At 41.5% G+C, this 16,317-nt stretch overlaps 1 protein-coding gene across 1 annotated transcript in view; it reads left to right on the forward strand.

Moving 5' to 3' along the window:
* Positions 1-445: 445 nt before the first annotated feature.
* ano6 (anoctamin 6) overlaps positions 446-16,317 on the forward strand; it is a 28,711-nt gene continuing 12,839 nt past the window's right edge. The window contains exons 1-7 of the mRNA XM_080757444.1: positions 446-719; positions 8,145-8,215; positions 8,901-9,029; positions 12,141-12,206; positions 14,280-14,567; positions 14,900-15,013; positions 15,664-15,779. Of these exons, the coding sequence (XP_080613570.1) occupies positions 620-719; positions 8,145-8,215; positions 8,901-9,029; positions 12,141-12,206; positions 14,280-14,567; positions 14,900-15,013; positions 15,664-15,779 (884 nt within the window). The 5' untranslated portion in view covers positions 446-619. The remainder of the gene's footprint in view (positions 720-8,144; positions 8,216-8,900; positions 9,030-12,140; positions 12,207-14,279; positions 14,568-14,899; positions 15,014-15,663; positions 15,780-16,317) is intronic.

A 16,317-nucleotide genomic window follows, 5' to 3' on the forward strand; every position in this document is an offset into this window, starting at 1 on the left:
AGGGCTAGTCTGAGGCCTGACTCAGAGGGTTTAATAAAAGTATTAAAAAGACATCGTGACAAAAAATAACTACCGGAATTGGATCCATTGATTCAGTTTCCTGAAAAGTAACTGTAAATAACCTGAACTCCGTTCTGAATACCAGAATACGCCCAAAAGACACACATAATAGGCTACATTACGTCATGTACTGTAGGCCTACTTATTGTAATGTTTGCTAGTGTACTTTTAAAAGTATTTATTCTTGCCAGTTTGGCATTTGGCAAGAATATTTGTGTGATGCATGACTGTCTAGATTCTTGCCTGGCTGTGGGTGGGCGTAACGTACAATCTGTCAAAAAATCTGCCTCGCCAACAACGTCTAAAATCCCTCCTCCAGTCGCTCCGACCCCACCCGTTTTTCTTTTCTTTTCTTTCAAGTTACAACTTGCTCTTGGGGTTGGATCTATACTTAGCAATAGTTCGGCTAAAGTTGAATATGCACAGGACGTAGCTGTAGGTGCTAGAGCAAATTAATGTACCTTTTTATTGTCGTGTATTATTTGGGGGTGGGTTGTCTTCAAAATCAAATGATGTGAATTATAGACCCTCCTCGCATTATTATAATAAAGTACAGAAGATGAGCGACAACGACATCCTAGAAATGGACGAAATGGACGAAACAGAGATGCTGGATCTGGACGGAGACACAGAGTTGGGGATAATACAAGAAGACCTCGGTGAGTTAAGTCTTCAAGATCTGTGCTTTGTCAGACTCATCATGTCGCAAGATACATTTCATCATGTCTGTGTGTGTGTGTGTGTGTGTGTGTGTGTGTGTGTGTGTGTGTGTGTGTGTGTGACAATTTAACAAGTTATTTACTTTTGCAACTCAACCTCTGTGTAATATATTTTGTACAAGTGTGTCTCACGGTCATATTCATAACATCAAAGGACCTGTGTAGCATGTGCTGCAGCTTAGGCTACCAGACTTCATTCTTAATTGAGAATGGCTGGATGGTAACCGTAAGGTTGCCAGTTCGAACCCGGGCTCCCCCACTGTCAAAGTGTCCTTGAGCAAGACACTGAACCCCGGCCTAATTGCTCCCGATGTGCTAGTTGGTGCCTTGCATGGTTTCTGCTCCCATCAGTGTATGAATGTGTGTGTGAATGGGTGAATGTAATGCACAATCTCTGTAAAGCCTTGGATAAAAGGCACTATATAAATGCACCATTTACCATTTATGAGAGTTGACAGCTGCTCTTTTTGTGTCCAGAGTTAACAGATCTGTAAGGGTTCATTTGGTTCCTCACTATCAATCATTTTAGCTGGACACCCTGGAACCCTCATACCCTAACTCACCCCACTGTACAGTACATGTCACTGACACACATGATACACATCTTACGTTATTACTTACAAAACAACAATCACGTGAAAGTCTCCATCCATCCATCCAAAACACAATCCTTAGACGTGAAAGTCTAGCTATATAGTTCTATGGTTTGTATGATAGTTATTCCAAATAGTTCACCTTCTTTAACACGGGCATGGGAAAGCAGACAGCTGTGCTTTCTGTGTAGACTGCTCATGGGAGTAAAGCAGGGTTAGTTTTCCATTCATTCGCCCTGGCCTACACTGGAAGTGGAAAGACATTCCGCTGTCTCTGAGTCATTGACCATGAAGCTTTGTTCCCTGAATTCCATTTCTATCATGCAAACAATAATATCTCGTGTTCAGTTGTTGGATCATGTGGTGTAAGACTTTCACAACATATGGTGGATTGATAGTGTATTTGCAAGTTGTATAACAAACGATGTGTATTACCACAAACTCCTGAGCAGAGGACAGAGAGTGACAACAAGACAAGACACAAATTATTGTAGGCTATACACCATGCGCCTTTATTCCATGCATTACATTCCACAATGACCTCAATGGAAACAATCTCTCAAGATTATTTTACATTTTTTGTTTTTATCCTTTTGATGGATACAAATGTTTATGCGTATGCGTTTTGTCAATAAAGATGTCAGTCAGTCAATCAATCAATCAAAAGACACTCATTTATTACAGCAATTTTGGATATATGCTTATTTTTGTCTTATTTTGGACAAAAATACACAAAAATAGCAGATTTACCAAGCTCACAACACATTGCAACGTGACATGCTGTATGCTTGTAGATTGTCTATTTTCTGCCGTGTGATGAAACACATAGGGCTTAGGTGGTTAAGCAACGGTTGGAGAGCAGACAGACTTACTGTATTGTCTCATCTTTGATTTAAATAACACATGACATGACATGAAAATCACGTGTGTTCTACTTCTAATCTAAACCTGTTGTTATTGCACCTCTGCTCGGTAGCCTGACCATACTTCCCCTTCTCAAGCACTTCATCATACATGTATATCAAATTCAACTGAACTTTATTGTCACATCACATTGTTTGGTCACAGGTTTACAGGTGTGGGTGAAATGATTGTCCATACAAGCTCCCATCATTTGTAGTTTTCACTTTTCAGGAAAGGGAATAAGAACATGAGATAGATAGATAGAAAGAACAAGGAAAACAAATACATTCAAATATTCCTGATATGAGTAGATGATGTATCATCATTCTGTTATCTTCCAAGTGGATACAGGGTCTCTATACCTTGCTGCCTTACCCCTTATGCCTAAACCTTTTGGGCATTTGTTACTATTTTGAAAAACTAGTTCAAATGATGTGTCTTTGCACTTGTTTCCTCTGCCCTGTTTCCACTGCCCTGTTTCTGCTCTAAACAGTTTCCTGTTTAGTAAGCCTTGCCGAGCCATGTGGCTCGTAAGGCAGCTTATGGGCTAAGTACACCCCCTGGAAATGATGCTAGTATGTCACAGGGACTTGCCCCTTGATGCTGAGAGCCACGCAGGGAGGCATTGGTTCCCATTTTTGGTATGACACGGCCGGGGATCGAACCTCGACCTCCCAATTTCAGTGCGGATCTCTTAACTCTAAGTATCGTAGCATGTTGCGATGCAACACACTGTGAGCTTGTAGATTTGCTGCTTTTTTATCAAGATTTATTTTGGAAACATCTTTTCAGATGGGGATACATACATTAATTTGGGGGTCCTTGACATGAAAACATTTGCGAACCATTGCACTGTTTTTAAGTGAAGGTGTTGTGTCTATCGCACTATACAATTCACACACAGGGGAGGTAATGTGGCCCAAAAATAGCATGCTTTATCTACAATACAAACACCTTTGTTTTGTGCCTTGAGTGATTACTTTAATTACTTACTTACTATTCTATTCTATGATCCAATCATTTGGGTCTGTACTCTGGTGTAATGGACTTGATTGGTGCTTTATCGCATTGTTCATCAGAGTGGATGTCATACGGCTATGAGTTTCCTTGTACTGAATCATTTATGCTCATAAAGCCTGTGGTGGTTGCAGCTTATAGCGCTGCAGTAGCTGAAGATGTCTGAACACTTTTCGGTGTGTAACACAGTCCATTTGGTTACATTTGTACACACTCAGTTAAATAAACACTGAGGATAAAGGCATTTTAAAATGGCCCAGATATATCTTTAAAAAAGGGCTCAGGTTGCGTGGCTCAGCCAGTTTGTGTGCATGCCATGCCATCAGCATGGAATGTCATGGCAACATAAATATCTTATCACAAAGGGTGCGAGCACGACTCAAACTCGTTTCAATATTACTGAGCTTTCTTACGGGTGCAGTCTAGAACAGTTACTTTACAATAATAATGATAATGAATTTTCCATAAGAGAATTTCACCAGCACTCACGGAACTCTCCTTTAAGGCACTTTTATTTAAGTTGGCATGGAACACGTTGTGACCTTGTAGATCAGTTATTTTTGCTGAACGCTCACAGTATAATTTCCCCTTACTGATACGGTACAGTGCGGATTATACTGTATATAGTGTTGCATACGATAATGTAATGTTTCTTCACTTTTTGCATCTTTGTCATTATTCACCCGTTTCCGTGCCATCAATGCATTGAAAGGGACCAAATCTGATTAATCAGAGCATCGAATGCTCTCAGTAGCCGCTACTGACCTACTGTATCAAGATCTCAGTAGGCTCAGTAGTACTTTTGGATGAATAGTTTATCCACAAAATATATATACCGGTATATGACTTTTCAAAGTGATTTATTTTAGACCACATACATTCTTTTCATAAAGGAAGCAGTGGACAGAGAAGGTTTGGTTCAGTTTGCTATGAATTCCAGAGGAAAACACACACACACACACACACACACACACACACACACACACACACACACACACACACACACACACACACACACTGGCTGCGGCACATCATTTCCTATCAGAAGCAGAGGAAGACACTTGATTTTGGCTGGCACTAAACAGGAAAGCTGTCTAAATGCCTGATTTTCAAGAATGAAGTCAAGCGACTGTGCAGTGTGCATGATGCTTCTGTATACAACAGCTATAGACTGTTGTGCAGATGTGTAATTTGCAGGTGCAGGTGTTCCAACCCTACTGATATTTTCCATGGTTATTATGCCACAGTATATATATGGACCTGGTCTGTAATCTTGTGTAGTGTACAGTATACTATAAGTAGACACGTCAAACGGAACCAAAACAACGATGGCGTGTGAATATGTAGGTATCAATAGTGTCTGCAGTGTATGGATGAGTGGAGTGTATTGTGTGCATAAATTGTGAATAAATATAAACCCAAACTGGAACCCAAACAACACTGCTGCTCACTGGAGTAGAACTATGGCCCCAGCTAGGTGAGGCCTGCAGTGGCTGACCACCTGCCCGATCCTGCCTCTCTTCATTCTTCAGTAATATTCTGCTTCTGTGAACAAAACAGAAAGAGTCAAACAAAGAACTGTTGAGTGTTGAACAACTGTTTATTAACCTTCAGTGGCATACTGTAGATTAGTGTCTTTGTTGTTTTCTCTGCTGAGAAGAATGATGCTGCAATTGCCTTCTCTTCGGTGTGTTTTTGAACTTAATTTGTTTTCCTTACAGCTGTCTGTTGTTAAGGATATTCTAGAGGGAGGAAGTGACTGGGTGGGTGGGTGGGTACAGTGGGAAAAGAATGTACAGTACAGTGTTGGCTGCATACATAAGGATGTGCGAATGGATTGAAAGATCTCTCTCTCTCTCTCTCTCTCTCTCTCTCTCTCTCTCTCTGTATTCAATTAAATTCTCTTTCTCTCTCTCTCTCTCTCTCTCTCTCTCTCTCTGTATCTCTGTATTCAATTCAATTCTCTCTCTCTCTCTCTCTCTCTCTCTCTCTCTCTCTCTCTCTCTCTCTCTCTCTCTCTCTCTTCTCTCAGGGGGGAAACGCTGGGTCTCTGTAAAGTTTCCTGTTGTGATTTGGCGCTATACAATTGAAAGCTACACATACCGTAGGCTTACAGCTTGGGACAAAATGCAGTTCAGACGTATTAACTGCCTAATAGCATGGCACAAAGGAAAATGGAGGAACAATTATTCCACTCTATATTCCGTCTCTATGGGCAGTGTTTTCAAAACAACATCTGATTCCAGTTAGCTTTCCCATGATGTACTGCTTGAACGTGGAAACATGCATTGCAAACGCAGCGATGAATGATGTGTCTGCTCTTTGCTGTTTGTGTAAAGATTTGATGCAACGCTCGTAATACAATTATGTCCCAGCCACTGCACTGTTACTGTTACTGTTACTGGAAGTAACGTGTTAAGTATGTGGCGTTCTTAGTGAGGCAATGTGACCGCTGCAAGATTAATATGGAGCAGAAAAGAGGGAGTGATACTAGTTGTTTGTTATGGCCATGCAACGAAACTGCAACAGCTGGTGAATGATTTATTATTTCCCAAAGGAGATATGAAATGAGGGTGTACAACTTTGTCTCTTTTGATGTTAAATTAAAGAATTCTTATAAGGGTGGTGATAGTTGGAACTTGGCTAGCTGGCCAAGTTCTAGCTAAAATCGGCAGTTTTAATCCCCTGGTTCCAACAGGGAAAATCTTGGCAGAGAAAATGAATTAGTAACGCCCCACCAGGCCACCACCCCTCAGTAAATGTGCTTTTACTGAGTAAAACGGGTAAAACGGGTAAAACAGTAAAACGGGTGCTTTTTAGCAAAGGCACTTAAACCTGAGTCACTCGCAGACAGTGTAGCTGCCTGGTCACTAGAACAGTGCAGTTTTCCAGGGACTCTAGCTACTAGCTGTGAATCAGTGTAGCCTTAGTTTACATGTGTTGCGCATTAATCTGAATTGGGGTGGTGCAGAAAAGAAGCATGTGATTGTGTGCTCAGCTCAGCATAAACCTGTACTGAATAAATAAAGATAATACACAGAATTAATACTGCCTTCAGGGTTATGGAATAATTGTCAAGACAAATTGAAGTTGGATGTCCTTAAATTGTCTCTTTTACTATTTTTAAAAGACTCTTAACTGACCTCACACTAGAGGAAGGCATATGCACCTGCTTTTTATTTGGTTATAAGGTTTTGTTTCTGTGTGTATGTTTGTGTATTATATCTTTTGTACTTTCTGTCCATGTCATGTATGTAAAATCATTGCTGTAAATGTTCTTGTTTGTATACAGGGTGCCATTGAAAATGAGACACTGGTCTCAATTGGATTCCCCTGAAATAAAGGTTTCAATCAAAAAAAATCTGTCAAGAGTTATGCTCGAACACAGTCACCTTTTCTTGTCTGAGGAAAAGAATATCCATGGGGTTACAGTATTCATCATCTGAATTACAAGTTAATTGTACTTTCTAATAGTTCTTCAGCTCTTCAGCACAGAATTAACGCTAAGTCACATCAAACTACTTGCGGAGAGGGTGATTGGCCATCCCCTGCCCTCCCTCAAGTCCCTGCACGACTCCAGGGTGCTGAGGAGAGCAAGGAAAATTATGCCCGACCCCGCCCACCCTGCTCCCTTCCGGGAGAAGGTTGCGGCTGCCGAAGGCTATGAAAGCCAGCCACAGATAAAGCTTTTTCCCCTCAGCTGCCATATAGGCTGCTCAATGACTGTGGCTTCCCTTCCACCCCTGCCATAGTGACACCGGCACTTTGATGCACTATATGAACTATAACTCTGCACTTTATATTTATTTTCCCTGCATGGTGTTATCTTGTGTCTGTTGGTTTTTGTGTTTTTTGTGAAAAAAAGAATTGAACACACATCAAATTCAAACACAAAACAAATTCCTATGTGTGTACTATATACACAATGGCAAATAAAAGTATCTGTCTGAATCTGAATAATTTGTTGTCACTTCATCATACTTCAAGCTTAGACTATGGCAATTATTTCATTTTCCATTATGCAGGAAAATTAACACCAGCCTCTAGCCAAGTGTTGCACCCACGTGACCTGCCATAATTTGGATGTCCTATTATGTTCCATTCTACCGTATGTCTATGTGATTAAGTCTTTGGTTGTGAATGGTGCATTTGTCTGCTCTGAAGGCCACGTGGCAGGTCACCAAGCATCATCTGGCAGTTTTTCAGTGGAAACAAGACTAAAGGTCCTTGCAGACTGCTGCCATTTTTCTGAAAAACGGCAGAAAAGTGCTGAAACCCTACCGAAGAAACGCAGCAGTCTGCAGGGATCTTCAGAGTATGAAAGCCTAGAGGCTGTGCTGCTCCCTAGTAGTACACCCACCAAAGACATTAGGTTAAAATGTGAAAAACAAACAAACATTTTAAATGATACAGTAGGTGCAGAATTGATGGGCATACAGTATATTATTCACTGAACGAGGCACTACAGAAAAGGCTATATGGTGACTAGGGATGTCCCAATCACGTTTTGTTTTTTATTTGATAGATCATAACACTTATGCCATATCACAATACAATATGGTGACCACAATCAGTTAAACTCAAACTGCAATATGCCCATTATAATATACAGTATGGTGTGTTCAAAGTTGACATGAAGGTGGTCTAGCACAGGGGTTCTCAACGTTTTTGGCCGGGGACCCCCGGAGATGCTTTGGCAATGTCACAGCAATACAGCTATAGTATAATTTAGTGAAATTGAAAAAGTTCTGAATTAGGAAGGTTAATTGTCTCCAGCCCTGCCTGTAACGATGATTTCATTCTCATTCTCGTTTATGTGATGCTTTTGTTTTTTCTTCTGTTTACCTTATAGTTTACACCCAGGAGTTTTTACCAACGTATAAGTCTATAGAGGAGGGAACACCAGTAACCAAGGTTCTACAGGTGAGTCAACAGTACTGTTCATTTCATATTTACTCATTCACATACCGTGGAGATGGGGAAACCCAACCCATAGTATGACTTAAAAAGGTGCACACCAACCATTTTCATGTTCAACCTTCATTGGTCCTGACTAATGCTCATTACGTTACTGTACGATGGTACCATTTCTCTCTGCTCCATCTGTGTCTCAGACATGGGCTGTGGACAGTTATGAAACCTGCCTAAACATCATTAGCCTTTCTCTTCCTTGAAAGTTAACATGCTGAAATAGTAGCCATTGCATAAGAAATCCTCCATTTCACATTATTATGTAGGCAAGTATTCAGATTTTTTTAAATTAACATACACACACACACCCAATGTTGCAAAGAGCAACACCCACACTACATGTGTTTTGGTTTATCGTATTCCACTGTGGGCTGTATGTCAGCCAACAGTTAATATGATCCTCGGAGAGCAACAAGAAGAAGGGCGGGTGACAGACAGTGTTTGTTGACCCAGCCCTCTTCTCTCTGGTGACTTCACTCACGGATGGAACACACAAGGTCGCCATATAACAAACAGCATTACACAGCACAGAGCTCTTTTCTCCGCACTCTGAGGGATGTACGATATCATGGACGAAGAGGACTACGAGTTGGAGACCATACCAGACTTACCGGACGAGCTCACTTTCTGTTCCCAGGCCGAGTTCAACGACAAGCCCGACTCGCTGTTCTTCAACGACGGCGTGAGGAGGATCGACTTTGTCCTGGTCTATGAGGATGAGGACAAAAAGGACTTTGAGAAGCGACACACGTTCCAAAGGAAGAAGGTAAGAGCTTGAGGTAGCATTTGATCTGCCAATGCCATAGAACTTAAACCATAAATCAACATTGTTCCATGTGTTATTTAGGGTGTTCTCTAGGGAGGTAGGCAAAGACAAATACTGATTCATAAGTGTCCGGGAATCAAAGCCTCAACTTAGCAAGTTTAGCAACATTTCAATATTTGTTAAGGGAAGGGAGTTCTTCTCTGGCTCTGTGTGACTGTGTCTCAGAGTTGGGAGTAAGATAGAATACTTTGAACACATACAGATTGTCAACACACTCAGTGAATACACACGTGTGAACTGCCAACTTGGCTACTGTCTTGTACCTTTTGCTACAAAGCAACTGGGTGTCAAGTGTCTTGCTCAAGGGCACTTGAAGTGGAATGGAATGAGAAAGCGATATCGACATCCCCAGTGGGGATTTCCCAGCTGGTCCAGGGATTCAAACAAGATGCAAAGATAAAGATAAGAAACAAGTGAAGGAGAGAGAGAGAAGGGGTGAGGGAGAAGGAGAGAGAGAAAAAGAACAAAAAGCAATAGAGACAGAGATATGAGAGAGTGTTTCTGTACACTGAGTGAGAGACGGAAATGCTTCAAAAAGGCTTTTCGACTAATTCGACTCCTCCTAGGCCTAGAGCCCATGACCCACCTCTATGCAACACATTTTGATGGCATAGGATGGCTCCGGGTAGAAGACAGAGTCAAGCAGTTGAAAATGGGGCTGACTTTCAAAATAGTAAATTCAGCCCTGCCCTCATGTGCCCTCAGTCCCCATTTACTTAACCGATTACCTCACAAAGGTGAGCAACTCTCACAGCTACAACACTAGAGGGAGTATAAATAATTATCTGGTGCCACCCACATATAGAACAAATATGGGTAAATTCACTTTCCACAGCACTGCCACTCAGGTGTGGAATGCCCTGCCCCCTTCCCTCAAAACAAACAAATCACTGGCTTCCTTTAAAACCGGCTGAAAAATCACCTAGCAATGTCAGCGGGTCAAAAGGAGAGAAGATGACTGCCCAATCTCCCTATATCAGAGATTTACACTAGACTCTTCCTACGTGGGTTTTGTAATGTTTACTTCATGCTGTACCAAAGGCAGCTAACCACCAGCTCCGGTCATGTGGCAATAAAGATCCAATCCAATCTAATCTAATGTAATGTAATCTAGTGAGCGAGGCCAAGAAGCAGTGATGTGATGCAGAAGCCAGGATACAGAAAAGGAATAGAATAAGGAATAGAATAGTTTTAAGACGTGATTGGTAACATTGGTTTCTAGCAAGATTAATCACATGTGTCTCTATTCTGGGCATGTCCTAATAATACTAATTATTATAATTGCGACCACAGGTCGCATTTACTATGAAAACATACATTTCCTGTCAGTCAGTCAGTCAGTTAGTTAGTTAGTCATCCCCAAGAGGCATGACCATTATGGTCATGCCTCTTGACATCATCAGGGATGGAGATCCCTGATGTCATCAATATTAAGCCCATATATGGAGATCCCTGATACCATCAATATTGGCCAGCAACTCTACATCTGACCTCAAACCCTAGATCTCCATATATGTAGCTGACCTGTTCTGACATTCCATATGTTGCCTCCATATATCCTTCCCCATCCATCCTTCCTCTTCGATGTCTCCCTTTGACTGATACCTGTCCATTTTATACTAGTCTAGACCCCACAGTTATTAGTGCAGCCATGCCCGGCAGCCGGTGAAAACTAGAGTTCTCAATAGGCCCCAAAATGAAGGCCCACCCTACCGGGCCCTCATCAAACACTGCCCCCGCTGCCACCCTTAGATCTCCATATTTGACCTGTTCTGACATTCCATATGTTGATCTGACCTCATCAATCCTTGTACACTGAAGACACACTCCATATATGGCCAGTACAGAATTCATTCCATATGTTGATCTGACACAAAGCGCCAGCGCTCGCCCAGCAGTATGTTGTCACCCAGGCAGTTGCTAGGCCCTTATAGGGCGAGGTCGCTTCTCGCCCTCAGGTGTCTTACTGGTAATAGGCAAACATTTGACTAAAATAGCACATGTACAAGCTCACAACATGCTGCGTTGTGACACTTTGTAAACTCAGGAGGGAAAAAAGGAGTGGCTCAAGTACAGGCTCCTGGGAGACCCTGATCAATAAAGTATAGGTTTTAAGTGGTAAAAACAATAGCCATTAGTACCATGTTGTTTTGGAAGACAGTCACAACCTGAAGCATTATATGGGTCAAACAGGTGGTTGCTAGCCTGCACGCGAGAGCAGCACTACAGCAGAACCTGTGGGAATCCTTCAATCCCACATCTTAATCCCAAGGCCTCATTTAAAACAATGTGGTCTGCAGGATGCAATACGGTCTGCCAGGACAGAGGACACTCCCTGAGTTTGTTTTTCCTACACACAGACCTCGGTCAGATGTTACCTCAGCTGCAAATGATTTGTGGTGTTTGTTCTGAGTTGCTCAAATTGGGTGGAGAGCATCAGACAGTTACCAAATAGATTTTAAAATACTCAAATACGCAACAAAGTCTTATGCACATTCAGAAAAAATGCACATAAAGTGCACAAATACCCGCACACCGTCTGCACCTGCAATATGAACTTTATTGGCAACGTTTCGGTCAAAGACCTTCTTCAGGCATCGCTTGTGATGCCTGAAGAAAGTTTGTATTGCAATAAATGCCAATAAAGTTTGTATTGCTAGTGCAGACGGTGTGCGGGTCTTTATACTCAAATACAAATTCCCCTTCCAGAGTATTATGTATGTATCTCGCCTCAGTCGTCAAAAAGCGAGAATAAGCAAACCATGAAATGTATTTGTAGACATTGTTTGGTACAGATCGATGTTCTTGCCGTTTAAGTGGACTCTGTGACGTTGCCATTGTCACATACAGTGCATTTGTTAATGCACTGTATTCCAATTGTATAGGAAACATTTTAATTATTCATAATAATTTAAATGTCTTCTTGGGTGATAATGAGTCCAACAGGTAGAACCATTATCGTAATAAATACATCGATGAATTTGGTCATAATATTCAGAGACAACGGCTCATTCAGACCACTTCCTGTGTGCTCTCTCCTCTCCCCCACAGAGACGGAGAGAATACTTTGAAGCCAGTCTGATGCAGATGGGAATGGAGCTGGAGGCCACCAGATCAGTAAGTTCAAGGCAGTCTGCACAATGTGGCCATTTTTTAAGACGGGCATGAAGATTGTCGAAAAAAGATAGCTCTCCTCAAATGTCCTCCTGTTGTTTTCTGGTATACAGTAGTCTTTTTGATAAAAAAGTTTAACCACATGAACCCTAGCCATCCCTTTTCTGGCGAACATTCTGTGACATTTTCAGAACAATGCGATGTGTGATTGTGGGATATCGGCTGTTTATGCCAAAGAGATTTAATTGGTGTAGTGCGGGGGAAAAGGAGGGGACCCAGTGTAGACCCCAGGGTTTAAGTGGTTAACCCTTCATGCATTAATGTTTTTATGTGCTCTCAACTACCCTGTACAACTCACTATAGACAGTAGACACACTGCACATGTTATGTTGAGATCAATAAGTGGCCTGCACTCGACACAAAATTTATTTTGGCGGTTGGAGCCAAATTAGTTGATATTGGGGAAAAAAATACTATTCTCTGTTAAAATGTAAATAAATCATGTATGCATCTTAATGTATGCATGAATTTCTGATTTTCAGAATAGTAATTACACCACAAATCAACATTATTTAACATTAGTCCTCGTCTTTTGGACCCTGGTTCTGTCAAGTTGGATTGATGTTTTGTTTAGCTATAAATATAACTTGAATAACATCCAAGATTCCACATGCCAATGTGGACAGGGAAGCGGGGAGTTGTTCAAAAACAGTTTTATGTGCAGCATGCTTCCAGCCCCATCATTACACAGCCATTATGTAATAATCCGTTAAAGAATGCTGTTTAATGCACTGTGTTGGTTTCTTTACACATGGTTATGGTAAATGGTAAACGGACTGCATTTATTTTCGACCCTTCAAATCGCTTTACAGTGTTCTTCACACTACAAATACAAATTTATATACAGCTCAAATCTAACTCTAATAATGCATTCCAGCCATTCCTTAACTGTTTACACGATGTCAAGTCCTGGATGGATGCCAACTTCCTCACTCTCAACGAAAATAAAACCGAAACCATAATCTTTGACCACCATTCCACCACATCCTCTTGCACCCTAGGTGCGTTAAATACTAATATACATCCCTTTGTTAAAAACATCGGTGTCATTTTTTATAAAGATTTTAAATTGAACAAACAAATCCGTTGTAAAAACGAGTTTCTTCCAACTTAGAACTATTGCTGAGATCAAGTCATACCTCCCCCCAAACAGCTCGAGATTGTCATCCACGCCTTCATTCCCACACAAATTGATTACTGCAATTCTCTGTACACTGGTATCGACCAGGCGTCACTTAGGCGCTTGCAGTTAGTGCAGAATGCAGCTGCCTGTCTTCTCACTGGAACCAAAAAACGAGACCACATTACCCCAGTTCTGGCCTCTCTCCATTGGCTCCCTGTTAAGTTCAGAATAGATTTTAAGGTGCTTTTATTTGTTTTTAAATCACTTCACGGTCTCTCTCCCTCCTACCTCTCTGACCTAATTGTGCCCTACGTCCCATCTAGAGCATTAAGGTCTGTGGACAAGCTGCTGCTGGTCGAGTTCACGACTAGTAAGAGGAGCAGGGGTGATCGTGCTTTTGCCGCTGCGGGCCCCAAACTCTGGAACATGCGCTGCCCCTCCATATTAGATCTGCCGAGGCAATTGGGGCTTTTAAATCCCTCCTCAAAACTCAAACTGCACCTGATTTACCTGTATATTGATTTCCTGCTCTGTGCTATTGTATGCTCTGTTTTATATTTTATTGTCTCTTTTCATTGTTTTATATTGCTATGCTCTACTGTCCCCTATACTAGGGAAGATACAACTTTATCTTGCAGTGATTGGTCAGCTTCTGTTAGCCCTTTATGTTATAACATATAGGCTGAATATGTGATAAATATACAGTATAATAATTATATTAATAATGTGTCACACATAAGTAGCAAAAAATAGCAGTTCTACAAGCTCACAGCGTGTCGCAATGTGACAGTCTTGGACATTCTAATGTTTCCACCCCACAGCGACGATATACTGTATATAAAGTATTATTAGACAACATCACTAATGATAACCATTATCATCCGGTTCTCCAGGTGGTGGATGAGAAGCTGTTGTTTGTGAAGGCCCACATGCCCTGGGAGGTGCTGTGCACGTACGCAGAGGTGCTGCACATCAAGCTGCCCATCCAGCCCAACGACCTGTCCTCCCGGCCCTCCCCGTGGAACTACATCTCCTGGCTCACCAAGTACTTCTACCCCAGCGAGGACATCATCACCAAGGAGGCCGACTTCTTCACCGCTCCCTTCGAGAAGGACCGCCTGGAGCACTTCTACGTTAAGGACCATGATGCCTTCTTCACGCCGTCTATGAGGAGCAGGATGGTGAAGTCCCGTTAACGGCAGATCTTTTGTGGGAAATATCTCAGAATATGAAACATAGTATCTACTTTTCCAGGGAATCTTTTCTGAAGCTGGTACTATACGTCTCGCTAACAACAGTTTGCAACATTAGAAAATGGTTCATAAACATTGCACAAGTTCAGGTTCATGTTTTTATTGTCATATAACATGGTACATTATGTTGATCGGGGGGGTAGTGCAAGACTACAATACAATACAGTACAATACATTACAATGTGCAAGAAAGAAAACAGGATTTGTTAAACACTAATATTAAACATGCTAATCTGATTTATTTTCTTAATGTATTGCAGGCTTACTACATCCTCAGCCGTGCACCTTATGAAGTACGAGCTAACATAAAGAAGTTTGGCATCACAAAGTTACTGGATGGTGGAGTGTACAAGGCTGCCTATCCCCTTCATGATGTGAGTGAATCTGTGAAGCTTACGTTTCACTCAGTCAGACACGCCACTTTATTGTAATTAATTACAGCAGTACTTCTCAAAGCGGGGTCTCTGGGGTCCATTGAGGGTTAATATAGCAAGAACACTTTAACCCTATTTGCACCAGCTTTAAAAGAAAAATAGCTGAGCCCCAAATAATTGAATATTTTGTGTATATATAACATTAATATTGAAAATATAATGTAAACGCAAATAAGCATGCCTCCATCTGACCACTTAATCACGGCAGCCAAATGACTAGACAAAACCAATGCACTCTAGCTCATCTACATCTTTAACCAGTAAGACGCGCAAACGCGGGAAGCGAACGCAGCTGAGACCCTGCAGATCATGTCTGTCTGTCTGTCTGTCTGTGTGTCTGTCCCGCTGTTACTGCATATGTGGACCTGGCCCCTTTTGTGCCCATATATGGAGCTGAGTGATTGCTGATGCAACACACTCCATATTTGGATAGCGGGACAGACACACGGACACACAGACAAACAGACAGACATGATCTGCTAGGTCTCATAGTAAGTGCTCACTGCGTTTGCAAAAAGAAGCGTCATATAATTCCAATGTGTGTGAAATGTGGAATACGAATGTGTAGTGTTTGCTGTTTCCCTACTCAGTGTAGCTTCAACATCAAGTCAGAAGAAGATGGCTACCCCAATGAAAGGTTTCTACTCTACCAAGAATGGGCTCACCCCAAAAGCTTCTACAAGATGCAACCGCTAGATCTCATAAGGTAGTGGGTCTCTTTTCCCCATTCAAGTCTGCACACTGACCCCTTTTCCACCAGTTGGTTCCCAATGGGAACCAGTTCAGTTTTTGGTTTTTAGTCCATGAGCCAGAGCTCCGAAATACATATTACAAATTAATACATATTAATTTACTTGTAAATTAATACATTAAACAATTTAATATAGGTCTAGTTTTTCCCACCAATTTTAACTAAGAACTAAAAAGAACGGTGGAAAGCGGGTCACTGTGGCTTAAAGGCTCCCAGTCAAAGCTGTATTTGTTAACGTTTGGATTAAAACGGCTTTCTTCAGAATGTTCACTTTTATCCCATTCACAGAAACTCCATTCACAGTTCACAATAGACACTACCAATGGCATTATGCCAAGCTATTTAATTGGTCAAAGCTGTGGTTGCTATGGCAGCTCTTTCTTGTAGCCAGAAAGCTAGTTTGCTGCACAGACATACTATATATAAGCCTCATGAATGTGCCCTCAGTAAAGCTTTACGGTGAACCTATTTATTTAGTACACATACTGTGTTA

Source organism: Protomyctophum bolini (genome assembly GCF_963924005.1).
Source record: "Protomyctophum bolini genome assembly, chromosome: 23".
NCBI classification, from domain to species: Eukaryota; Metazoa; Chordata; class Actinopteri; order Myctophiformes; family Myctophidae; genus Protomyctophum; species Protomyctophum bolini.